This window comes from Mytilus californianus, unplaced genomic scaffold (genome assembly GCF_021869535.1).
Source record: "Mytilus californianus isolate M0D057914Y unplaced genomic scaffold, xbMytCali1.0.p SCAF_2, whole genome shotgun sequence".
In the NCBI taxonomy this organism is placed as follows: Eukaryota; Metazoa; Mollusca; class Bivalvia; order Mytilida; family Mytilidae; genus Mytilus; species Mytilus californianus.
In genome coordinates this window covers 49,005,607-49,032,235 of record NW_026262668.1, presented here as the reverse complement: position 1 = coordinate 49,032,235, position 26,629 = coordinate 49,005,607, and the positions used below count along the sequence as shown (strand labels likewise).

The window sequence follows — 26,629 nt, the reverse complement described above, 5'->3', positions numbered from 1 at the left end:
AACCAATGATGTGACCTTATATTTTCATTCAGTCCTTTAAATGCAAAAGGTCAGCAGTTTACCCCTTGCACTCCAATTTCGTCAAGTAAACAAACTGACCACCATAAAATTGAATGAATTTGTATGAAGTAAAATTTCTCAACAGTAAGTAAGATAAAATCCCCAAGAAAAACATTCAAAAGATGTTCTACAACATATCTCACCATCAAAAAGTTTAAATATAATGTGATATGAAGAAAATATCTTCTACTTTCAGAAAAAAGAAACAAAAACAGAAAAATATATCCCATCTTAACACTTTAACAGTACACAAGATATTTCAGATTCACAAAATTTATACATACAATCACAAATTCAGATTAAAATCAGCTGTTTGTTTGGCTCCAATTACTATATAGTAGAAAATGACACACAAGTAATATTACAATATACATTTTACATTAACATCACATAAATCTAAACATTTTCACCATTGAATTGTTTCATATTTTTCATGTCAGGGCCTTTTATAGCTGACTGTACATATAGTTTTTTCTCATTGTTGAAGGTCGTAAGGTTGCCTATAATTGCTTACATCCACTTCATTTGAACTTTGGTGGATAGTTGTCTCATACCACATCTCCTTATTCTTATATTGTACATAAGAAGTTACATAAGGTTTAAATTTTCTAATTAGGCAAAACAAACATGTCTTGCTTCTTTAACAAAGAAAATTGCTTGAATTAGACTTGTAATGTATATATAAGTAAGGCATAAGAAGGTGAGATATCCAGAATTTTCTACTTCATGGTGTAGTAAGTATTACTGTAAATTCAGAAATTATTGCGAGGTTTTTATTAATGCGAATAATGCGACTTGGTGATTATCGCAATAATAAAAACTTGCATTCTGATATCTGATATACATATATTTGTGTACAGATTCTCCTGAAATCGCAATAATTAATCTCACATTTTTGTCCATTTTTCAAAAATCGCAATAATAAATGCACGCAATAATTTCTGAATTTACAGTAATCATAGCCATACAAACAGTTGATTCCAATCAGATTGACTATCACATCTCATTTCATTCCTATACAAAGTATATCACAGACTGATTATCTCCTTTTGAAGGAAATACAGACAACATTCATACTTTTAACATTTTCTATTTATCAACAATTGTATATATACATATTAATATATTTTGAGAGTGATACTAGACAGAAATTTATCAATTCATATTTTCAATGAATATTAGTGCAAAACTGTCATTAATCCAAAAATCAGAAAAGTATACCGGTACAACTGTACTTGTTTATTTATTATTGCAAAGGTTCAGAATTTTGAATTTTGAAAAATTTTCCAGATGAACGAAAAAATTGTCAAACATTATACAATGTTATAGCCCAGTTTTAGTCATGATATGTACTTCTAACAAATCAGGATATTCATTTTACTTGGTATGCTAAGGCAATTTAAACTCCTTCTAAAAAAAACTTAAATGGCCAGGTCAACTTCAACTTATTCTGGGAAAGGTTTTATTTCCTTTGCAATAATACACTTAACAAAACCACACCCTCATTGTCAGTTATTTTCTGACAATGTCCTCCACCTCATTTTCAGCAGTCTTACTAACATTACATTCTGCTTTTATGTATAGCCATCTAAATGCATTTTAATGAAAACATGGTAATTGTTGACCTTCAACAAGAATATCATACATCTATAAGTTTAATTTAACTTGCAATTTTGTTTGAGAATACTCCAAACATCAAAATACATTCTAAAAAGGGTATGCTTTATTTACATCAAATACAAAACAGTTTTATCTTCCAAACACTCCCAACAATGAAAAACAGTACAAATCAATAGCATACATTTTGGATCCTTTAGTACATCCTCATTAACATTCCACCTAATCCACATAAATATTCTGACATCCTCTACAAAAACCAGCAACTTTCATCAAAATTCCCAATCATCCACATTAATATTTTGAAGATCAGCTACAAGTTCATCTTCAGGAGAAGGTGTTGCTGAAATCACAAACAGACAAATAAAACATAAATGTCTGATGGATACATTAATCAGTCAGCATTTTACTTTTGAATTTGTCAGAAGAATTTTTGCAAGTATGGACAGATTTTTAGCATCAGATATTACAAGAGTAAGAAATTTTTAGCTTCAATTATTATATAGTAGAAAAACAACAGATATGGGGTATCCATCCATGACACAAAATCAATACATGCACAGACAAAAATCAAAGGAACAGCACTTTTATTGCTGGTCTTCATCTAAAATTCACAATGAGGCCTTCAACACAGAGCAAAAAAACTTTCACCTTATTGTAAGTCTAAGACGGCCCCTAGCACCGGTTTGAGCTTAATTCTTTGTAAAATAATTTTGGTAAGACTTTGTAGGATGTAACATAACCAAATTGCTTCTCATTTACACTGGTTCATAAGTTGCCTAGCAGGAGCACACTTAGTGGAAGAGTAGATAAAAATTCCTGTTTAAAAATTCAATAATTACTATACTTGTTTGAGACTGTGTGTGAATCAAGTCTCAATTTTTCTGTACTGAACCATGTCACAACTTCATTAAGAGTGGTTTAAACAGTTTTGTATTGTATGTTAAGTATTACTGTTAAGTCCAAACAATAAAACAGACCTTACTATCGATACAAATCAACTGTCTTACTTGCACTGCCAGCAAATTATGTACTGCTAATATATCAGACATTGCCAGTGCTTTGACAATAAATTTCAGTACACATGACAGAAACTCAGTTTCGTCTTGTTTTTTAGGGAACTAATTACCTGATTGTAACATGTCTGCTCTCAATGGGGTAACAGGCTGAACTAATGTTGGCAAAAAATCACATGACCTTTTCTTCAAATGTTTGAAAAATGAATGATTTAATAGTGATGATGCAGTAGGCCTGAAAAAGTAATTAAATATTATAACACATCACTGACTGAAATAGAACTAAATGTGAAATATTGCATTCTTCATTCAAAATTTATGGGAAAAGCCACATACCAAAAGATTTCTTTTGTCTTGTTTTTTTGTTTGTTTGTATTACTAATAATTCTGTTTATATTGGTCCAAATTACTATTTATTCTGTGATTTCTTGAAAGTTTTTATTCAATCTTTTATTTTTGGTATAATATTTTATTCATTCTGTTATCATTACTCATTTTCCTCTCTAAGTTTTGTTATACCAGAGAGTAACTTATTTTTCATGTTTCTCTTTTTGTTCAATCTATCATTCATTCTGTTATTTCTGTTATAACTTGTTCAACTGGAATTTTAGAATTACTTCTTTGTGTTCTGTTATTTCCAAGTAAAGAAGAGTTCAATTTTCAACACGTAAATTAATCTTTATAATAATGTAAATAAATTCCAATTGTTATTGTGCACATTTCTAATATTTAACATATTATATATAACAGGTATCCAATCGATTTTACCCTACTGCACGATCAACACTTCAGGTGCTGGTTCACTTAAACAGTTACAGTTAAACTTTAGGACTGTGAACCCCTGCATATGTAAGGATCTACCTATGCCACACTAGCATTGTACTATATGACCAACCAGCATGAACAAATACAGAAAATTTCGAAGATTGTCGATCCTTTCCCAAAAATGATCTCAACATTTTACACACCATCAGAAGAAAGGAGAGATATGAAAACAGAAGCAATCATAGGAAAATACACACAAGATTCCTTTAATTATGGAAAATTAACATACAACACATAAGTACAAATAGGTAAAATTATTTGGAATACCAGACAACCCATTTAGAGAAAAGACAACAGAAACAGAAACAGAATGAACCACAGGCACCACACAATAAATTTATGAAGCCAAACATGATCTGTGGACACTCTACAAACAAATTAAATATTTAAAGATCTACCACGATTTTTATAATTCCCAATACCAGTGGCGATCATACATCTCATATTATTACATTGGTAGCAATGAATTACATTGATTTCCCAGTCAAATAAAAACCGATAATTTCACATGTGAAATAAACGTGGTTATTTCACTCTCTGACGTCATACAACAATAGGCGTTGTCAAGACGTCGATAACGTCGGATCAAAACTAATTGTGAATGCGTAGAATAAAGATATAGTTCCTTACATTTTCTACATTAATTTCATTAAAAAAGCTCTTTGCCAATGTAATAAAAAGAATAACTAATCAAAGAATGCAAATATCGAAAAATATTCAACTCGTGACCGAACAACACTGATAATTAACTCATGCGCTACGCGCATTCGTGAATTAATGTGTTGTTCGGTCACTCGTTGAATATTTTTCTCTATTTGAATTCTTCGATTAGTTATTCTATAAGTATTCCCGAAGCAATTGGAAGCAGTATCTCCTAGTGCAAAGCCAGTTGAATTGGTACAGAATTACCAGTGAGATGCTGTGTTGTCCATTTGGGAAATTAAACCGAACATTTTATCACCCACTTTCATCATCTCTATAGCAATACCACTAGGAATCTCCAATGAGACTGTATACAGACGTGTGTGAACAGCAGCCAACCACTGCGAATAACTTTCTTGACTAACTTTCACAATCTATTTAACTAAACCAATAAACTATTCTTTTTTCACTTTTACTTTCTATTTTTATCTTTAACGTTGTCATACAACAATAAATGTAACATTACTTCCCTTTAAACACAATAACCACAAAATTTGTACTTCACTGTTTTATTTCATATGTATACTTGTCCTGAAGATGCCACGCTTGCTGGCGAAACATGTCAACCATTAAAACTATTTCTTTGCAGTAATTTATGAGTGTTGTTGTCTTTAATGTCGATATATTTAACATATTAGTTTAAAGTGGTATGTAACAAACAAAAGATTGAATACTGTCAAAGATTTTGTTTTGAAAATTTCTGACTCTTTGACCTACTGACCTTTGAGTAGGGTCTTTTTCTAAGCAAACATCAACAAAGTTATGGAAGTGTTGAGAGAATTTCCTACGGCTGGCAATATCTACAACTTCTGCTCTACTTTTGGCTGTGTCTACATCTATTCCAGAATCTTGCGCAACTACAATAAAAAGAAGAAATAAAGATGATTTTAAAATCATATTGTAGTCAATTATTCAAATGGAAAAAAAAATAATGCATGATACAAAATTTATCATTTTGCATTTGTTCAATCTATCATTTTAAGCATAACATAAAGCAAAGAACATTTGAACAAATATTGCTAATATTAAAAGTTTATATAAAATTTGTCCATGCTACATTGTTCAATTATGACTCATTTCATCAATCTGGCCACAATTATTTTAGACCAAGCTAAAAAGTTGAATTTATCTTGTTTAATATCAAGTTAGGATGTATATAATAAGTAAACCATCAAGAATCTTTTCAGAATTCCTTTCTGTGACTAAATAATTCAATCTTCAACCTGCAACTATATATTTGCAAAGGACATGTATTGTCTATTTGCTCAAATTTGTGAATTTTAAAAAGACTTTTCAACTGTTATTAGTATTAATAAGTTGAAGCTTTAGATATAATACATAATATTTTAGACACACTTAATCTTAATTGAAGCAAAATAATAACTTTTCAAAAAAAAATTCTTTCATGTAGTATGTTATATATACATGTATATCTATTTTAGAAGCAAATCCAAAAATCATGAAACAGTTGTTCTTGTGCATAACTTCATGTCAATTTCTCCTGACCTAAAAAAAAAATGACCAGTTCCTTTTTTTATATCATGTTTAAACGTTACTTTTTATGAAATATATTTGTATCCATAAAACATTATAGCATAGCAGATTCACTGATGTCAGTAAATCTTGTTAGTTTCAAAATGTTTTGTGGCAGGATTGTCAGATTTGCTTCTGAATTAAATTTAGCATCTTTTGATATTCTAAATGACGATAGATGCAAAAACTAGCCTGATAATAATATTCTAATGCAATGTTTGTTCATCAGTCACAATGACCTCCCAAATATATAATTAGTACATTAAATAAATTTCAACACATCAGACTTTAACTAAAACCAACAAAAGAGAAGGTACAATTAGAGACTTATCTCTTGCAAAATCCTCTTTTAAACAAAAATTTGTATGCTATCATTATTAATGTCACTTGCTAATTTTCTAGACTTTAGGACAAAGACTTTCAGTAAATGTAAATATAAGCTAAGTCTTGATTAAATGATTTGACTGTATATCCTGGCAAAATAATTAAATTTGGCAGTATTCGAAATTTTTACGAAATTTTTGCAGCAAAATACATTTTTTTCTCTTTAAATGGTGAATTCTTGATAAATTCTGTCCACTAAACTTTGTTATAAATTATTAACATATTGCTGTGAACATTTTTTTTTAATAATGTGAAATATAAGGGTTACCAGATACATTTTTTGCTCTCTACATCATTAAAGTTTGAATGATGCATGGAAAAAAACCAGTGTTAATCTGTCATAAAATTATGCTTATTTTGTTCTTTTGATACTTTTTTCAATCTATAAACAAGAAAACAATGAATCTGTTGACCTCATCTAAACTTTATACTATTAAGACGGACATGTATCTAATAATAATTAATAACCTGAATATAATATGATGCAATGTATATTGATATATATGTCTATATGTATGTTTTGTATACTGATGTATATTTCTCTGAATAAACACTTACAAAATGTACAATGCTCATCTATATAGAAAGCATGACAAAAGACTGTTAGTTCATAATGGTGCAGATTCTGTTGTCAAAAATGCCCCATTGGAAAATTAATTCTTTTTATCTGAAGGGTTATTTTAATACTACAATACATTTTTATCTTTTTTGTGGTGACCATTTTCTTGGTTTTAAAAAAAAATCTTTGGAAAACCATGTTTGACAAGTAAATGGCATAAATATGTAAACTGTAAATCTCAGAAACACAACATTGAGTTAACCGCAATTCTGCTTTCTCTAAACAAAGCATCTTTTGACTTCCTAAAAAGCTTCAGTAAGCTCTTGTAACACCTTACAATTTACCACATGGAAAAAAAACAAGATTAAGTGTCCATAGAACACCATGCCAAGTTCACACTATCCCATTTCCATGTTAAGTAAACTACCAAATATGGGCAGAAAATCCTAATTTGGCATATATTTTTAAAAAGATCACATCAAAATAAACATGTGTACTAAGTTTCAAATTGATGTGATGACAACGTCATGGTAAACTTCCTTAAACCAAAATTTTAATCTTATACTGGACAGAATAATGGAGAGAAAGATGCACAGACCAGAAAACATAATGCTCCTACGATAGCTTGAATCACAAATTAAACCAAATGATCTGTCCAGAAATTTTAATGAAATCAACCAGTTTTGTTGTACGAATGTAATTTATTAATAGTGAGTCTTTTCATTTAAACGAAGAAATTTTAGTGATTTAAACTTATGAGAACTTTATTTACAAATACAGAAATTAAAAACTTTGAATTATGAGGTCTTACAGGGGATATAACTCAGATAATTTATTTTCAAAAGGGAATGTACAGTAATTAAATTGATCTATTTTATTTTATAGTAGATACAAGTACTGGGATCTAATTTGATATTTTTATTTTCTAAAAACATTTTCTAAGATCTATCTTTTCATTTTTTATTTCAATATTCTAACATGTAGTTTTCTTCCTATACACATAATAGTTTTTTACCCCTGTAATCCATACAAAATATGTCAATCTTGCACAACCAGTACCTTGAAAACAAGCTTGATTACTTATACTTTTTATTATATTTTTTAAAATGGTATGATATAAAGTACATTTGGCAAAGTATGAAAACATTCTGTCATTGGTTGTTCTTACCCCAATGATGGTGACATCTAGATATGCTTTGGGTTTTTTACACTTGGTAATTGCAAAGAACCCACATTTATATTGACTTTTTTGCAGATATAAACATAAACAAAAATTTTGAGAAAATAAATCCAGCACCTTGACAAACAAAGCTATGAGTAATAAATCCTGTAGCAATAAACACATCAACAACTATTAATTATAGTGCACGAGTATATTCAATAACAACAGCAATTTAAAAAAAAGCTTGTTTAATATTGTTATATCATATTCAAAATAACCATACACAAAGAAACTGTATGATTTAAACTACATAAGCTAAATCATAGAAATGCATAAATATACTTGCATAAACCTATTTTTTAAGTATAAAAGCGGTAAATATTTCACTGCATTTAAATTGCCATCCCTAAGAATAATAGTTTGAAATTCAAATATTTCTCAATTTATAGAATAAATGGTAAAAATAAAACAAAATAATTTGTCCTTATATAGAATAAAGTATTCCACTGTGTAAACTTCAATTTTTGAATTCTTATCTAAAATAAATACATCAACAATCATATACTCGAAAGGTTTAGCAAAATCATTAATATCTGCTTAATGACTAAATATTCAATTTTAAAAATCCTACATAATTCCAAAACTTTTCTTTGGAAAAAAAACCATCCCCCATCAATTTTTTTTCTATTCGCCTATAGATGCCAAAATGAAGATTATTACTTTGTGTTGCATTATCATCATCTCCAACTAAATCAGCAATGGTTGTACAGTCTATAAGGACAGGCTTTGTACCATGCATCTTCTCCATTAACATCTACAAAACATAAATAATTACAGAAGCTTGATTCATTATTAAATTTGAAAGTCCCATGGTAGTGTGCTTGACATGAATGTAGGAGATTGTGGATTCTATTCCTGGCCACAATAAATCAAAGATTTGAGAATCAGTATTTGTTGTTTCTCTGCTTAGCATGCCACATTTTAATGAAGTAAAAGCAACGACTGGTCAGCTCAGAGTCTTCCTGCAGACTGTTACCCTCCGAATAAGCATTTTAGCTAAGCATGTCAGCCTAAATAAAAGCAGGGCTAATATTCAAATCACATTAAAATGTTCTCGTCCTGATATGTAATTATAAGTAATATTTGCCACTATACATTAAACACCAATCTATTGCCATTTCCATAGCACAAAATGCTATATATCCAGGGCATTCAAAACAATGGTATTAAAATGAACATGATATCAGAAATCAAAACATTGCCACTTTTGCCAATCTCCAATTAAAGAAAATGTGGGAAATATTTCAATGAAACAAACATTACAACACATAAAACAATAAAACCCCATCTACATGTCAACAAATATTTTAACAATAGACAAATGTCCATATGAGGTCATGTTCTTTTATTTGTCACAAGGACAGGTGGACAGGTGGACAGGCAGACAGAGTAATACCAAAATACCCCTTAAAACTTTGTTTGCAGTGGTATAGAAAACATCTCATCATAAGGAATATTTTTTTCTGCAGGGTGATAGGAAATATTTTAAGAGTGGTCATCTTGGAGTCAGGGTTGGCTGTTCCCTTGTAAACTAGCACATTCAAAATCTGGCATCACATGTCATTTCAGTACAAATAAAATTCATATCACATTAGCATGCTCTCCTAATAAATACAGATGAATAAACAGCTGCGCCACAAGCGCATGATACGCCCATCGTCTTGTGTGTGAGGTTTTATGCAATAATCATAAATAGTTTCTGAGATAAAGCACGACATGTGAAAACCCCCCTTTTTTTATAAAAAAAATCAATAACTCTAAAATTAAATTTTGAATCATCACCAAAAAGTATACAGATCTTTAGATTAATATAATTAAGAATTGTGTAAAGTTTTAAGCAATAATCATAAATCGTTTTTGAGATACGGCACGACATGTGAAACACCCCCCCCCCCCCCTTTTTTTACAAAAAGCTCAATAACTCTAAACTAAAATTTTGAATCATCACCAAAAATAATACAGATCTTTAGATTAATATTATAAAGAAGTGTGTAAAGTTTTAAGCAATAATCATTAATCGTTTTTGAGATACGGCGCAACATGTGAAAAAAACACCCCCTGTTTAAGTTACAAAGTCCCGTAACTCAAAAAGTTTTAATCTTATTTTCACCAAAAAGTATACAGATCCTTTGACCATCATAAGAAACAACTATGTTAAGTTTCATGAAATTTGGATAAGTCGTTCTCAAGTTACTGTGCGACATGTGGACGCCAGACAGACAGACGATGGACATTTGTATACCATAATACGTCCCGTCAAAATTTTGACGGGCGTATAAAAAGTAACCACTGAAACATACAGAAATCCCTCAATTCATCTAATAAGTATCAGAAATATTTGATTTCACAGCTTTCAAATTTGTAAGCAGTTCCTTCAAAATTCTAATAAGATTTGACCAATTGTAAGATAATATGTTTAAAATAAGGAAAAGTTTATGCTGGATATGGATAAGAATTACAAACCTGAGTTAACTGCATGTCTGCAAACGGTTCTGCCCCATTGGCTAACTCACAAGCTGTTATACCTATACTGTAGATATCGGATTTTGTGTCATAGCCAGTTAAATTCTGTTATAAAATAGATACAGGTTATTATAAAATATCAATTCTAATATGATGTGCTACTTTTGTCTTGTAAACAACAGTGTGATAAATTCTTGATATATATACATTTAGCACAGACTTACAGATGTACATATTTATGGCTGTTCCAGTTTATAGCTCACCAAAAATCCACATGTATCAATACCTATGTAAACACTATGTCGATTTCACTGTGCGAAAATTGAAATTGAAAAAAAAAAATGAACAGAACTGTTATCCCTATTCTAATGCATAATAAAAAGAATTAATGCATTGGAGCTAGGAAAAATGTATAAAATTAAAAAAAAATAAATTTAATTAATGAATCTTGGCATATTAAAGCGCCATGTCAAAACATGAAGTCATATGAATGAATACTCTCAAGCTTGAAGGTTATTCAGTTATTTGTTTGCTTCAAACTCAGCTGATATCTCATCAAAATGGATTTTTTGAGGTTGGTGTTGTTCAATTCTATTGCATTAATCGCACATTTATGAATTTCAGCAAGTCAATATGGAGGCTTACTTCTCTACACATTTATCATCACTTCAGTCGTTAAAAAAACAGTATATGTATCTCCTATTAGAATCAAAATAATTTTTGCAAGCCATTGATTTGGTGTCATTTTCACATAGCCTTGACCATTATATTTATTCATTTTATCCCTCGCTACTGCTTGGAATTAAAATTACTTGATTGCAAGCATTCCTCTCTACAATTTGCAGTTCATTCAAAATTAAACAGTGAGAATTAAGCATATATAAAAATAGTGAAATTTTTGAATTTAAAAAAATTGATAATTACCACGTGGATCACTGTTTACATATTACTTGGAAGAAATTATTCCGAGTATTGTATGTCCTATTAGAATCAAAATAATTTTTGCAAGCCATTGATTTGGAGTCATTTTTGCATAGCCTGGACCATTATATTTATTCATTTTATCCCTCGCTACTGCTTGGAATAAAATTCAAATACAAAAGCACAGGCCATGTGAAAATTTCCAACAAATCTATGGCTTGCATGAATTATTTACTAAATTTACACAACCCTCTTGTCTGACAGTATTTTTATTTCATTTAAAAATAAAAAAGTATCTTAATAGTCATCTTTTAGTATTTGCAAAATGATCAAAGATTGTTGAGAAAAATACTAATTTTTTTCTATGAACTTGACTTGAAAAATGAAGTTTGTATATATTTTTTCATGTACCAGTAAGTCATTTTGCCTTTCTGTGTTAAATTTGTGTATTTTACTCATACATGTGATGGACTGTGAAACTCAGATCAGGAGATTGGGAAATTTTGGTCAGGAGATTAGGACTCAGATCAGGAGGTTTTTAATCGACATAAATTTTGTCGTAAATGTACCCGTGCTGTAAAAATTGTCTTTTAAAGTGTGTTTTCTTCAACTTCCCATCCAATGTATTATGTTTATAGTACCCTTGTACTTATAAAGTTTCTCTATCTTTATATTCTACATGTTCAATCTAACATTCTTTTTTTTTAGTATGTTATTTAAATTTTTTACTTCATATCTTTTAAATCATTATTCTATAGAACAATCATTACAATCAGAACATTTGTTTAACTATCTGCAATTGCAATTAGTTATTATTTGATTATTCAGAAACTCATTCAAACTAGACAACAAATGGAAGTTTTTAACGACCTTGACTGGATATACATCCCTCGCACGGTCGGCTCAGTGCCCGAAGGCGTTCTTGAGCGTTTAAATAATTTTGTGCCATTGGTCAGGAACAGGTGGAGGACGCCATTTTGGTAGGCCGCCATCTTGGTTTTGTGAGTTGTTTTGGTTTTACTTTTGTTGACTATTTTGATGTTATGTCTTCACAACGGCTGTTTTCAGGGCCAGATTGGTCAGCTTGGCAGCCCGCTAACCTCGATGATGGAGTACTGGTAGATGAGTCTCGGACGTAGTATTAACAATGACAGGAAGCATTATCAGGACCAAAGTCGTGAGACAGTGAAATGGTGGTCCATCATCTAACACCTAGGATACAGCCCTCGGACGTCACTCGGCATACCACTCCCCCATCCATAATGGGTTTTGGAGTGTATGTTGACGCGGGAATTAGCCCTACGCAGATTATAGCCTAAGGTAGTCTGTACAGCGTTGGATTGGTTTCTGTCATCAAATAGTAAGTCATTGATCCATCTAACAATAAACCCTCATCGAAGATAGCGAGTAAAGGAGAACTGACCCAGCACGTCCGTTTAGTTGTAATGACTGAGACGTGACTGAGTTCAAACTAGAATTGAGGGTCATAATTGTCATATAAATTTCAATTTAAGCCTTGAAAGAAAGTATAGAACCCTCAAATAATTTTCAAATTATCATTTTTTTATGTGTTCTTTGACATTTAAAATCATTTAATTACCATCCTTTTATGATTATTTGTTCAATTTTTATTTTATTTATATTCTTTTAAAAATTTTCATTATTTAAAGGAAAGTAACTTAAAACAGGATAAATCAAGGGAAGTTACCTACAAAATACACAAAGTTTTTATTACACAACGGCAGTAAGCCTGAGGTAAAAATCGTTGATTACCAGTATGTTTGACACCCAAGCTGACAAGTGAAGCCATATAATTATGCATGTTAATTGATTTACAGGTAAAATATAACTTCAGGTAATGTAAGTTACACCAGATGTCTGAGATGATATGTTGGCAAAATTTCATACACAGGATTTTTTTTTCTTCAACGGGAGGTCGGGAGGAGACCCCTGAAAACGGGATTATTGTACTCCCGTTGGGAGGTTCACATGTATGTTTACTTTTCAGGATGTCTAAAAAATATACACAATAAGCTGCTGTTTTACACTTACCTGTGCTAAAATTTCAGGACTAAACCATTTCAACATGGACACACATGTGATTGGGTATTCATGTACTGTCCTTAGTCGATGCCCATTCTTTATCATACAATATGCATTACGTATTCCTGTCAACGACACATGTCCATTTGCTGACAGGAGTATATGACTAGCTTTAATGCCCCTGTAAAATATGGGATTATGATAAATAAATTTTATCTCTTATTACCATGCATATAATTGAGGCTTTTACCTTTCAGAAATGAATGGGCTGAACAATTTTTCAAATTGCAGTAGGAATTCATCCATAAAACTAGGCAATTAGTGAAAAATTTCAGCTCATTGTAAAAGAAAGGATTTGGTTAGTAGGAACCAGGTGTAATATAATTAAAATTTCTGATATATTTAATTCATACTGGCCCCAGACCACAATTAATGATCCCGCTTTTCGTTGTCCACGAATATAGTTCCCTTTAATTAAAGTGTAGTTTGTCTTTATTTTTTTTTTCTTTCCTTTTCTCATACATTTCTTAGTTTTTATAAGGTGAAAATGAAAGAAGAGAGCTGAAATAAATTTTTGGATTTTTTATTTTAACTGATTTTGATATGGAAAGAGTGATTAAGCCAGGTGCAAAAAGGTAATATTTACAGTTTTTCAGAACATCTCTTGAGTTGTCCATAGGGGTATGGATGTGTATTGGCTGAATTTGTAAGATGTAAATGTTCAATTTTTCTGAAACTTGGATATATTTTTGGACTTGTACTGTACATTACACACACAAAAGATTTGACAAAAAAAACAGGTAAATTTTTTTTAATGCGACAAAACATTATAAAGAACTAATAGGGGGAATTAATTGTGGTCTGTGGCCTACTATTCATTCTTGAAGATTGGAAAAAAATGAAGACCTAAATATCAGCGACAGAAGTATCAAAAAAGGCTTAACATCAATATTCAAACTTCTATTATCAGTCAGGGGCATTACTTAAACAAGTAACTTTTAAAATTACCTATACAAGTAATGTTGAAAACGAGGCTTTTTTTAATATTACTTATATAAGTAACTTTTCTAAATATTATTTTCAAATATTAATTATACAGATTATACTATCTTTAACAAATTTTCACAGTCATCTGGTTATTTTTCCCTTGAAATATAAAATCTAATCCTTCTGAAACATTAACTGCCTTTCTGACGGCACTTATCTTTCATATCGACGCTTCTGGGTCAAAGATTGGTCTCTCAAGACTATTAAAATATCATTTTCCTTGGAAGTCTTAAAGGTAGACAGATATAAATAGATAGAAACTTGTGATTTAATTAAGACTTGAAGTTATTTATAATTTGTAACCCAAAACAATTACATATGTTCCTTAAATAAGTGTTATTACAAATTCTTTCAAAGATGTATAAAACGACTTATTCAAGTAATATTTTTGTCATTATATTTAAAGTAACCCTTTATCTCTATACTCCTCTCAAATTTACTGTGACTTGACTGTAAGTGTTGCTCTCAACCTATTGCAACTTATTCAAAATTCGAAAAGTCTTCTATATTCATTAGAATCAGACATCAGTAAAATATGTGTGAAATTACAATACATTTTTAGTAAGTTTCCATGGGATATAATCAATTTTTCTTTCGAAAAGCCTTCTATATTCAAAAGAATAATGTTTTAGGTTATCTCCCATGGAAACTTATTAACAACATATTGTAATTTCACATATATTTTACTGAATGTAAGATGTTTTATTTCAAATGATGTTTAATTCTTATGAATATAGAAGACTTTTCGAAAGAAAAGTTGTATGAAAGCTTAGTTTGGACATTTTTATAGCAATTCAAAATTACAACCCATCACCTTTAGCATGACAATAACAATAAAATTTCTATACAAACTGTAAGACTGATTTTTCATAATAACATCATAGTTGCCAACTCACATGATATTCGCGTGTAATACACGCTTTTTCAACGGTTTACACGCGAGGATTTAGTCACATGGCGTGTACACGCTTTTCGCCACTTTACACGCTTTTTCGTTGTTTTGATTTTTTGGTCGTTAGTGAGATTGCGATTCACAGGTGTTTTCATTAATAGACGATAAATACCGATAATTTCGAAAAAAACTTATATGTCGCCATTGTTTATTTGCAATATGAACAACAAAAGCCCTTCAGATCAGGTAACTTTGTAAGTAGGTTTTAAGATTTTGTTACCTCTTTCTCTCAAATTCACTGTGGGGAAATGTCCAGCAGAAAGTGGTCACTTTCTGGACCTGTACTGTCGTCTAAAGAGCCGAGTGCTAAGCGAAAACGATACCAGTGTACGTACCAAAAAAGTTGGGGAGTCCGTGTTAAAATAAAAAGAAAGTGATCGAGGGCCAAACAATGCATTGTGCACCCTATGCTACTCTCATATTTATATTGGGTCATCTTCAAACATTATCAATCATTTGCAATCATAACAACATGTGTGAGAGGATGTACTATTTGATAAAGCATTCAATGGTATTCAAATCATATTTTTTGAAAGCAGCAAAAACAGGCCACTGTTGAATGCAATAAAAGTTTACAGTAGAATATTGTTGTTTTATATCAACAAATGTATAATGTTCATACTAAAAAGTACGCAACTACATCACACGTTTTCACACGCTTTTTGACATGTCATGTCATGTCATGACATGATTTTTCATTGTCAGAGGTTGGCAAGTATGAATAACATTAAGTGGAATTAAAGTCTTATAGGATTGTAAGTATGCTTTATTTTATCACCTTGCACTTTCACGACTTGACTGTGGTTTTCTACAGCAGTTTGTTCAAATTTCTGACCAGTTGAACAGTTTGGTTTTATAAAACAAATTGCAATTTGGTCAGAATTTTTAATAAATTGCAATAGGTGGAGAGCAACACTAACAGTAAAGTCACAGTAATAAATTCTTAATTTTATGATATTAAATGAGGTAAAAATTCACGAAAACTACATTTAGAACATGCTTTTATTGAAATTTAAAATAACTCTATTGAGTTATTTTATAATTCTTAAAAACAAAAATGACCTATATAAGTAACTAAAAAAATTACTTGTTTAAGTAACGCCCCTGACTGATTATACGGACCTAAATGTGCCTAAATCAACACTAGATTTTATCAATTATTTGTTGAGTCTCCATGTTTATTGTCCCAATTCATTGTATTTTTTACCTGTGGTCTTCCTTAAAATATGTTATCTACTTCTTCATTTGGTCTCTGGTTGAAGAGTTGTCTCACTGGCAATCATACCACATCTTCTTATTTTTATTCTGGTACTATTTTTCATATTGTTATCATAATGACACTATTTGTAGAAAGAATTCAACATTTTTTTTATTATATGATTACCCTTACATACTTTTCTTGAAATACATGCATGTAGTGCATTTAAATGACATGAAAGAATAACACTGAACTCAATGCTTTAATCTGTAATGTTCTTGCTGTTAGGTGGGAACTATCTAAATCAGCAATGAAAAACTGCCAAAATAAATAACAGATAATGAGAACTCTAAAAAGCTGAGCAGTGCTTATAGTACTAACATACCTATGTATAATACCTTTGCTGTGTAAATATTCTATACCTTGGATTACATCTCTCATTATGTAGGCTACTGCTAACTCTGATAACCCATTTCCAAAATAGGCATGAAGTAAATCTTTACAAGACCCTGTAAAATAATATTCTGATAATGAGAGGGTCTTGTTTGTTTTTTGCATAGGTCAAATATTACTTCTGAGCTTCACCTTTTGGTATATATATTTGAAAACAGGTAAAGATACTAATTTCATCCGAGTGTAAATGACTCCATGTTAAGTTCAGAGCAATACTCTATAGTTTAGATTGATGCAAAGTTTTCATGATGTCAGATGATGCATTCAGCTAATACCTTTCAACCAACCACCAATGATATACTGTAAATTCAGATATTATTGCAAGGTTGTTATTAATGCGAATAATGTGACTTGGTGATTATTGCAATAATAAAAACTCGCATTCTGATATCTGATACATATATATCAATATGCAAATTTTCCTGAAATCGCAATAATTTATCTCACATTTTTGTCTATTGTTCAAAAATCGCAATAATAAATGCATGCAATAACTTCTGAATTAACAGGAAACAAATCTTTCCTCAAAAATAAAAAATATAAAAATACTTTTACTGTGACTTGATTGCAAGCAGTCCTCTTTACAATTTACAGTTCATTCAAAATTAAACAGAGAAAATTAATAATATGTAAAAATCACTACCTTACTTTTCCAATGACTTATATCTTTTAATGTGTGTAGAAATTATAAGAAGCATTTTATAGTAACCATTCAAGAGAAATCAAATCTAATAGGATTGTAAATATTCTTTATTTTTCACTTTCAACAAATACATCTTCCACAAACAATTTGGTGAAATTTCTGATTTTTTTCCTGTCTTTTAAAATTATAAAAACATTTACTCCTGAAAAATTTCTTTGATACCCATGTCAAGAAACACATCAATTAATCTGCATTATTGTTGGTTGTAAAAGATTCCGACATATAAATGTCAAATTCTGAATTACAGTACTGTCCATTGAAGAAAAACAGGGAATGAGGTATAAAAAAGGATAAAAAGTTCCACTGCAGTGATGATTTATCCCTTCAGTGCTTTGGGCCCTTCAAAAATGTGTGTGCCTAAGATGAGCACACATATGTGGCATTATAAAAACTAATTACATACTAACCATATGCCATGATTGGCAAGATTGACCAGATTTCATTATTTGTAACAAAAGTTGCTCTAGTTGGTAGAATATTTTCATGGTGTAGCTGTCTGGACAGGATTATCTCATTCTGAAAAATATTTGTATATAAATCTATGTTATCAGTATTCAACTAAACTATATTTGTTAATGATAATGATGCTTTCTTTCATCCCAAGTTGGAACAGGTCAGAACCTAGGCTGTAGTGTTGTTTTCAGAAAGTGTTATGCAAAAAACTAATAACGATTAATAAAATAGCTGTATCTTTGGTAATAATAAGTCATGTTTTAAACATTCAGCATTTTCGTATTTTATTTTTCACGTACAATCATGTGTAAACATGAGGTTAAGGCAGATCTGAGAACATATATAACTTTGAATTAAGTTATTGCCAGACTATACATTCATACACTGTACACAAATCCTATACACAGTAAACATCTGTCAGAAACAGGATGCCTATGTCTTGATTCAATGTTCATATTCTGCAATTTTCGTCGCAGCAGAGACAATAACTAGAAGGTAAATAAGGTTTCAGTATATTGTATTCATAAAAACATTTAACATAAAAACATAAAAACAAAGAGCTAGGAATTACCCATAAGATACATCCATATATAGAATCTTTCTATTGCCTCTAGTGAGATACAAACTTTATCCTCAGCAGACCTTTAAATTTTCCAAGTGTAAAATGTGATGCTTTTCCAATAATCAAATATTTGAAAATTAAATGTTTAGAATGCAGAAATGTTGTTTTGCACAAAATCCAGTGAAAGAATCTGTTTCTATAATAGTTTCTAGACAACATGTCAACTGATCTAACTGGTCTTTTTTAATGATTCTAGAATAATAATATGTTTTTTAATTTTATTTGTGTTGTTGGGTTGCTGTCTCATTGAATGTATACCCTGCATCTGCTTTTATTCATATTTCTTTATTATGCCATCAGATATACGGCCTCTTTTATTTATGACGTTTGGACCAATGAGGAGCTGAGGAAACTGATCCTAGTTGATTAAAAAAAAACATAACTGTATCCAGAAAAGTATACATCAGCTTAGAATTATGTATTTATCTATTATATGATTAAATTCATTCGTAATTATATCTAAATAAGTTGATCACTTTACACAAAGTCTTTTAAAAACAGGTATGACTTACCTGTAATACTGAAACATCGGTATGACTTACCTGTAATACTGAAACATCGGTATGACTTACCTGTAATACTGAAACATCGGGTTTAACATACCTGTAATACCGAAACATCAGTATGACTTACCTGTAATACTGAAACATCAGTATGACTTACCTGTAATACTGAAATATCAGTATGACTTACCTGTAATACCGAAACATAGGTATGACTTACCTGTAATACCAAAACATCGGTATGACTTACCTGTTATACTGAAACATCGGTATGACTTACCTGTAATACTGAGACATCATGAGGATAATGATCCAAGTCAATCCTCTTCACAGCTACAATCTCTCCTGTGGGTGTGTACCGAGTAAATGTAATTGTAATGGCTTCTTCACAACCTTTACCTGTAATAAACAACAACAAAAAGGTCAAATATAAGTTGTATCTAAAAATGATGAGCATTATATAAAATTGACTATCTTAATTTATAATAAATTTATATATAAACTCATGCAGGTGTTCATTATACAATTAGCAAAAATATAGTTTAAGTATACAGATACCACAATAAGATACTTAGTATCTATTTTGGCTAATAAAGACCAAATACTATCAAGTATAACAAGAGTGCAAACGCTGAAAATTCTCGCCTGCTTTACTTGCTGAAAGTCTGCAATATGAAGATTTTACTACAGATTGCAATAAACAATTAATTTCCCCATAGGCGACAATGATAGCCTTTTTCGAGATACAGACTTTAGAAAGTTGATATTTTTAACGAAACCTTGCTACAATTAAAAATAAAATGCTTCGCTGGGCGCAGCTTGATACGACCGCAGAGGTCGAACCCTGAACAGTTGGGGCAAGTATGGACACAACATTCAAGCTTGATACAGCTCTGAATTTGGATTGTGATTAAATATTTGACACAGCATAGGTTTCTGACACAGAAAGAATGTGGTCTAAGAACTTCAATTTTTTTAATTTACCTATTATGGTCCAATGTCCAAAATCAAAATACATGGTTAGATTCAGCATATCAAAGAACCCCATATATTCAATTTTTGTTGAAATCAAACAAAGTTTAATTTTGGACCCCAACTTGGACAAACTTGAAAACTGGTCCCATAATCAAAAATCTAAACACATGTTTAGATTCAGCATATCAAAGTACCCGAAGAATTCAATTTTTGTTAAAATCAAACTAAGTTTAATTTTGGACCCTTTGGACCTTAATGTAGACAAATTTAAAAAACGGGACCCAAAATTAAAAATCTAAAAACACGGTTAGATTTGGCATATCAAAGAACCCCAATTATTCAATTTTTGATGAAATCAAACAAAGTTTAATTTTGGACCCTTTTGACCTCAATATGAACCAATTTGATAGCGGGCCCACAAATAAAAAATCTAAATACATGGTAAGATTCAGCATATCAAAGAACCCCATATATTCAATTTTTGTTGAAATCAAACAAAGTTTAATTTTGGACCCCAATTTGGACCAACTTGAAAACTGGGCCAAAAATCTAAAATCTAAATACATGTTTAGATTCAGCATATCAAAGAACCCCATATATTCAATTTTTGTTGAAATCAAACAAAGTTTAATTTTGGACCCCAACTTGGACCAACTTGAAAACTGGTCCCATAATTAAAAATCTAAACACATGTTTAGATTCAGCATATCAAAGAACCCCAAAAATTCAATTTTTGTTAAAATCAAACTAAGTTTAATTTTGGACCCTTTGGACCTTAATGTAGACCAATTTAAAAAACAGGACCCAAAATTAAAAATCTAAATACACAGTTAGATTTGGCATATCAAAGAACCCCAATAATTCAATTTTTTATGAAATCAAACAAAGTTTAATTTTGGACCCTTTTGACCTCAATATGAACCAATTTGATAGCAGGCCCACAAATAAAAAATCTAAATACATGGTAAGATTCAGCATATCAAAGAACCCCATATATTCAATTTTTGTTGAAATCAAACAAAGTTTAATTTTGGACCCCAATTTGGACCAACTTGAAAACTGGGCCAAAAATCTAAAATCTAAATACATGTTTAGATTTTGCATATCAAATAACCCCATATATTCAATTTTTGTTGAAATCAAACAAAGTTTAATTTTGGACCCCAACTTGGACCAACTTGAAAACTGGGCCCATAATCAAAAATCTAAACACATGTTTAGATTCAGCATATCAAAGAACCCCAAGAATTCAATTTTTGTTAAAATCAAATTAAGTTTAATTTTGGACCCTTTGGACCTTAATGTAGACCAATTTAAAAAACGGGACCCCAAATTAAAAATCTAAATACACGGTTAGATTCGGCATATCAAAGAACCCCAATAATTCAATTTTTGATGAAATCAAACAAAGTTAAATTTTGGACCCTTTGGACCTCAATGTGGACCAATTTAAAAACGGGGCCCAAAATCCAAAAACTTAATACACGGTTAGATTCAGCATATTAAAGAACCCCAAGAATTCAAGAATAAAACCCCATTGAAATTGATCAAGAAATAAGCAATTTATACGAAGTATCTTCTTTTGCACAACACTGTGCAATTGAATATTTCTTGCTATTGCGCAATACTGTACAATTGACAATTTCTTGCTATTGCGCAATATTGTGCTATTGGATATTTCTTGCTATTGCGCAATACTGTGCAATTGAAGATTTCTTGCTATTGCGCAATACTGTGCAATTGAAGATTTCTTGCTATTGTGCAATACTGTGCAATTGAAAATTTCTTGCTATTGCACAATACTTATTATATAATAATTTACACATCCTGTTTGGTGTGTATCTCCTACCATATCATTATTATTTGCTTTTAAATATAAATCAGAAATAATCAACTTAAAATGGAAAATTTTAAAAGAAAAAAAAAAGGAAAAAAAGAAAAAAAAAAAAAAAAAAAATCTCCCCCCCCAAATTTTTTTAACCCCCTTATGATTCATCACCCCCAAACTCAATCCCAGCCTTCCCTTTGTGGTATGGTACCTTGCAGTACAATTTCAGAGAGATCCATACACTTGAACACAAGTTATTGTCTGGAAACTAGAAAAATGCTTATTTTTGGCCCCTTTTTGGCCCCCAATTCCTAAACGTTTCGGGCAATTACCCCCAAACTCAATTCCAGCTTTCCCTTTGTGATATGGAACCTTGTAGTACAATTTCAGAAATATCCAAACACTTACACACAAGTTATTGTCATGAAACTAGAAAAATGCTTGTTTTTTGCCCCTTTTTTTGCCCCTAATTCCTAAAATTTTGAGGCAATTACCCCCAAAATCAATTACAGCCTTCCCTTTGTGATATGGAACCTTGTGGTACAATGTCAGAGAGATCTATACACTTACACACAAGTTATTGTCTGAAAATTACAAAAATGCTTATTTTTGGCCCCTTTTTGGCCCCTAATTCCTTAACTGTTGGTACCATAACCCCCAAAATCAATCCCAACCTTCCTTTCGTGGTATTGAACCTTATGGTGAAATTTCATGGAGATCCATTCACTTAAACTAAAGTTAGAGTGCGAAAACCAATGTGTCTTCGGACGACGCCAGACGACGACGACGACGACGACGCCAACGTCATACCAATATACGACCAAAAAATTTTTAATTTTTGCGGTCGTATAAAAAATTATTCGGACAGTATTTTTTGGTCCAAAAAATATAGGTTCCCGTGGCTTTTCTTAACGTAATTTGTACTTATCTCCCTTGCCTATCAATTATGCACTTAAAAACATGTGTCTCATCCTAGCGTAGAAAAGACATCTCATGATCAGTTCCTTTAGGGCTAAGGAAAACATATTATCTTGCCTTTGGTAGAATGCAGAGTGCACAAAGTCTAATAATAAAAAAAAACGGGTGCACATATCAACCAATCAGGATTACCCATCCTCTTAATTCTGAATACCATGTTATCTTCATAAAATGGCTGCACATATAATATTTAATGGTTGATTGTAACCTATAAGTTTCACAATAACTTAATATTATCAATGACAATCAAATTAAAATTAAATCCTTTAATTGCTCCAGTTCTGATATGTTGTGAATCAAGGCCTTAAAACAATTAAAGGATTTAATTCTAATTTGATTGCATCAATCATCAATGTAAATGAGGTCAAGGTAAGGTGAACCCTGCCAGACAGACATGGACATGTTACAATCATACCATACACCAAATATAGTTAGCCTGTTGCTTAAAGCATATGAGAAACAAACCTTATAATGAAAACTAAACATTGACCAATGAACCAATAAAATGAGGTCAAGGTCAGATGAACTCTGCCAGACAACATGTACACCATGCAATCATTCAATACACAAAATATAGTTGACCTATATTGATTATAGTATTTGAACAAGAGTGCACACGCTGAAATGTTTGCCTGTTTTACTGACCATTGATCTTATGTTGAAAGTCTTAAAGATAAAGGTTTTACCACAAGTATCACATAAACTTAACATTCTTAAAGATCCATGACAATGAGGTCAAGGTCAGATAAAAACTATCACACAGACATGTACACCTTACAATTATTCCATACACCAAATATAGTTGACCCATTGCTGGTAATCGAAAAACAGATCAAAACACAAAAACTAAATGTTAACCAATGAACCATGGAAATGAGGTCAAGGTCAGATGATACTGGCTAGACAGACATGTACACCTTACAATCACTCCATACACCAATTATAGTTGACCTATTGCTATTTGTATTTGAAAAACAGACCAAAACACAAAAACTTAACATTGACCAATGAACCATGAAAATGAGGTAAAGGTCAGACGACACCCACTAGACAGACATGTATACATAACAATCGTTCCATAAACCAAATATATTTCACCTATTGCTTATAGTACTCGAAAAACAGACCAAAACACAAAAACTTAACATTGACCAATGAACCATTAAAATGAGGTCAAGGTCAGATGACACCAGCTAGACAGACATGTACACCTTACAATCATTCCATACACCAAATAAAGTTGACCTATTGCTTACAGTACTTGAAAAACAGACCAAAACACAAAAAATTAACAATGACCAACGAACCATGAAAATGAGGTCAAGTTCAGATGAAACCTGCCAGTCTGACATGTACCCCTTACAATCATTCCATACACCACATATAGTTGACCTGCTGCTTGTAGTGTCTGAGAAACGGACCTAATCACGTAACTTTAACCTTGATCACTGATCCATGAATTAAGGTCGAGGTCAGGTTAACCCTGTCTGACGGACATGTAGATGTTGAAAGGAACCTATGTACAAAATATAGTTATCCTATTACTCATAATAAGTGAGAAATTCACATGACAAAAAAACTGTAAATTTTTTTTCAAGCAGCCACTGAACCATGAAAATGAGGTCAAGGACAATGGGCATATGACAGATGGAAACTTTGTAACATAAGGTATCTGCATACAAGGTATGAAGCATCCAGGTCTTCTATCTTCTGAAATATAAAGCTTTATACAAACAGTTTACGCCGCCGCTGGATAGTAATACCTAAATCTCGCAAACTGTGCAGGCGACAAAAACAGACACAACCATGAAAACTTAACATTGATCAATGAACCATGAAAATGAGGTCAAGGTCAGATGAAACCTGCCAAATAGACATGTACACCTTAACAATCATTCCATAACCAAAGGAAACATCAACTGTATGGAAAATATAACAGATTCAACAAGATTGAGTTTTCTCTGTGTACAATTAATTTCTAGAACATTTTAAAAACTGGTACTGTAAATTCCAATCATTTGCCATTCTTGTTAAAGGTAATCCAATCAGGACCAAAAACTTGAGATATTTGTGTTATTTTGTAACAATAGTACCCGGTACTATATAATTCATAGGTTTTCTGTTTATATTAGACAGGGAAATGACAGTATTTCATTCCAACCAATGTAATAATGAATGATTTTGACATATCTATAACTGCATATAATTCATTCAATGATTTTGACATACCAATAACTGTATATAATTCATGTAATGATTTTGACATACCTATAACTGCATATAATTCATTCAATGATTTTGACATACCAATAACTGTATATAATTCATGTAATGATTTTGACATACCTATAACTGTATATAGTTCATATAATGATGGATCAGCAACATATTCCATCATTCTTCCTACATCCCCATTACTGTCTAAGTCATCTTTGTTTGTTGATTTCTGAAAAGAAGACAACTTAGCTAAACAGGGGAATAATTAAACTCTGTGTCACCTCTGCAAACTTAACAAAATTGTGAAAAAGGCAATTTCTTGCAAAAGGGTGAAACAGTCTAATATTGCATGCTTAACACAGCTCTGGGAAGAACAGTGTCTAATCAAAATTAACAAAAATTTCCTCCTTTCTAATGTCAGATTATCATGCTATATATGACTAAATTTAGATACAAAAAAAAAATTTCTCATAATTTACCTACAAATAATTTTGAATAAAAGCAAATTAGGACTAAATTCTAAGACAGAGGGTTTTGGTACTGATTCACTAAAATTTCAATAAGGTTTAAGACACAAAAGTTCTATACAAGTCACCACTGGTTTAACAATTCTTATGATTTTTAATGTTATTCTAACAAACTTTTGGCCACACCATAGCCTGATTGTGATGATGCAGCGTTAAAAGTTCATCAATCAATCATATAATTTTTAATATGGTACTGTGGACCTAGAATCTAAACTTAATTTTTAAATTCATTTCAATTTTTTAATTTATGATAATAGCCAGGGAAAGTGACATTCAATAAATGGAACTTTAAATTGGTTGCTGCTAAGGAAATTAAAATCTTTCCACAAAACTCAAAAGAATAGGAGCCAGTCTTTGAAAAAACAAGGGTAAAACTTAATGCCCCCTCCGCTACGGTGCAGGCATAAAAATTTATTCATATATTTTCACTGTACTTTGACATTAAATTGAAAATGTAGTAAAGGAGCTAAAAATAAAGCAAGCCCAATGTTCTTGACCCTTAAATATGTTTTATGTTAAGTATGGACCTTTCATAATTGTTTATTGCGAACACAACAGACCTTTCAAAATATTTAGGTTGATAGAATAATTCAGTAATTTAATGTCAGTTTATTCCTACTGACAACAACAAAAAGAACTTTTTTGTAATAAAAAAAAATCAACCCTTTATCTATGGCAGTATTTTATAGTCAAAGAACTGTATTTTTTTTCAGAAATAATACATTGATAAGTTAATCCTGCTTCATTTTGCTTAAATGAATAAGTAAAAACGATTAACCAGGAGGAGTTTAAAATCTAAGTATCCAAAACCAGAATAAAAAAATCAAT

At 31.0% G+C, this 26,629-nt stretch overlaps 2 protein-coding genes across 6 annotated transcripts in view; both read right to left on the bottom strand.

Annotated features, from left to right (window-relative positions):
• LOC127729914 (INO80 complex subunit D-like) overlaps positions 1 to 26,629 on the bottom strand; it is a 325,825-nt gene that overhangs the window by 110,308 nt on the left and 188,888 nt on the right. The gene's annotated exons all lie outside the window — the stretch shown is intronic.
• The window catches only part of LOC127729923 (STE20-related kinase adapter protein alpha-like), a 41,807-nt gene continuing 16,571 nt past the window's right edge, over positions 1,394 to 26,629 (bottom strand). For all 3 annotated transcript variants that reach the window (XM_052237902.1, XM_052237900.1, XM_052237901.1), the window contains 10 exons: positions 25,404 to 25,503; positions 19,557 to 19,675; positions 18,106 to 18,214; positions 16,928 to 17,051; positions 13,355 to 13,526; positions 10,382 to 10,486; positions 8,579 to 8,672; positions 4,942 to 5,077; positions 2,807 to 2,928; positions 1,394 to 2,020 (listed from right to left, as the gene is read on the bottom strand). In XM_052237902.1, coding sequence (XP_052093862.1) covers positions 1,950 to 2,020; positions 2,807 to 2,928; positions 4,942 to 5,077; positions 8,579 to 8,672; positions 10,382 to 10,486; positions 13,355 to 13,526; positions 16,928 to 17,051; positions 18,106 to 18,214; positions 19,557 to 19,675; positions 25,404 to 25,503 — 1,152 coding nt within the window. In that variant the 3' untranslated portion in view covers positions 1,394 to 1,949. The remainder of the gene's footprint in view (positions 2,021 to 2,806; positions 2,929 to 4,941; positions 5,078 to 8,578; positions 8,673 to 10,381; positions 10,487 to 13,354; positions 13,527 to 16,927; positions 17,052 to 18,105; positions 18,215 to 19,556; positions 19,676 to 25,403; positions 25,504 to 26,629) is intronic.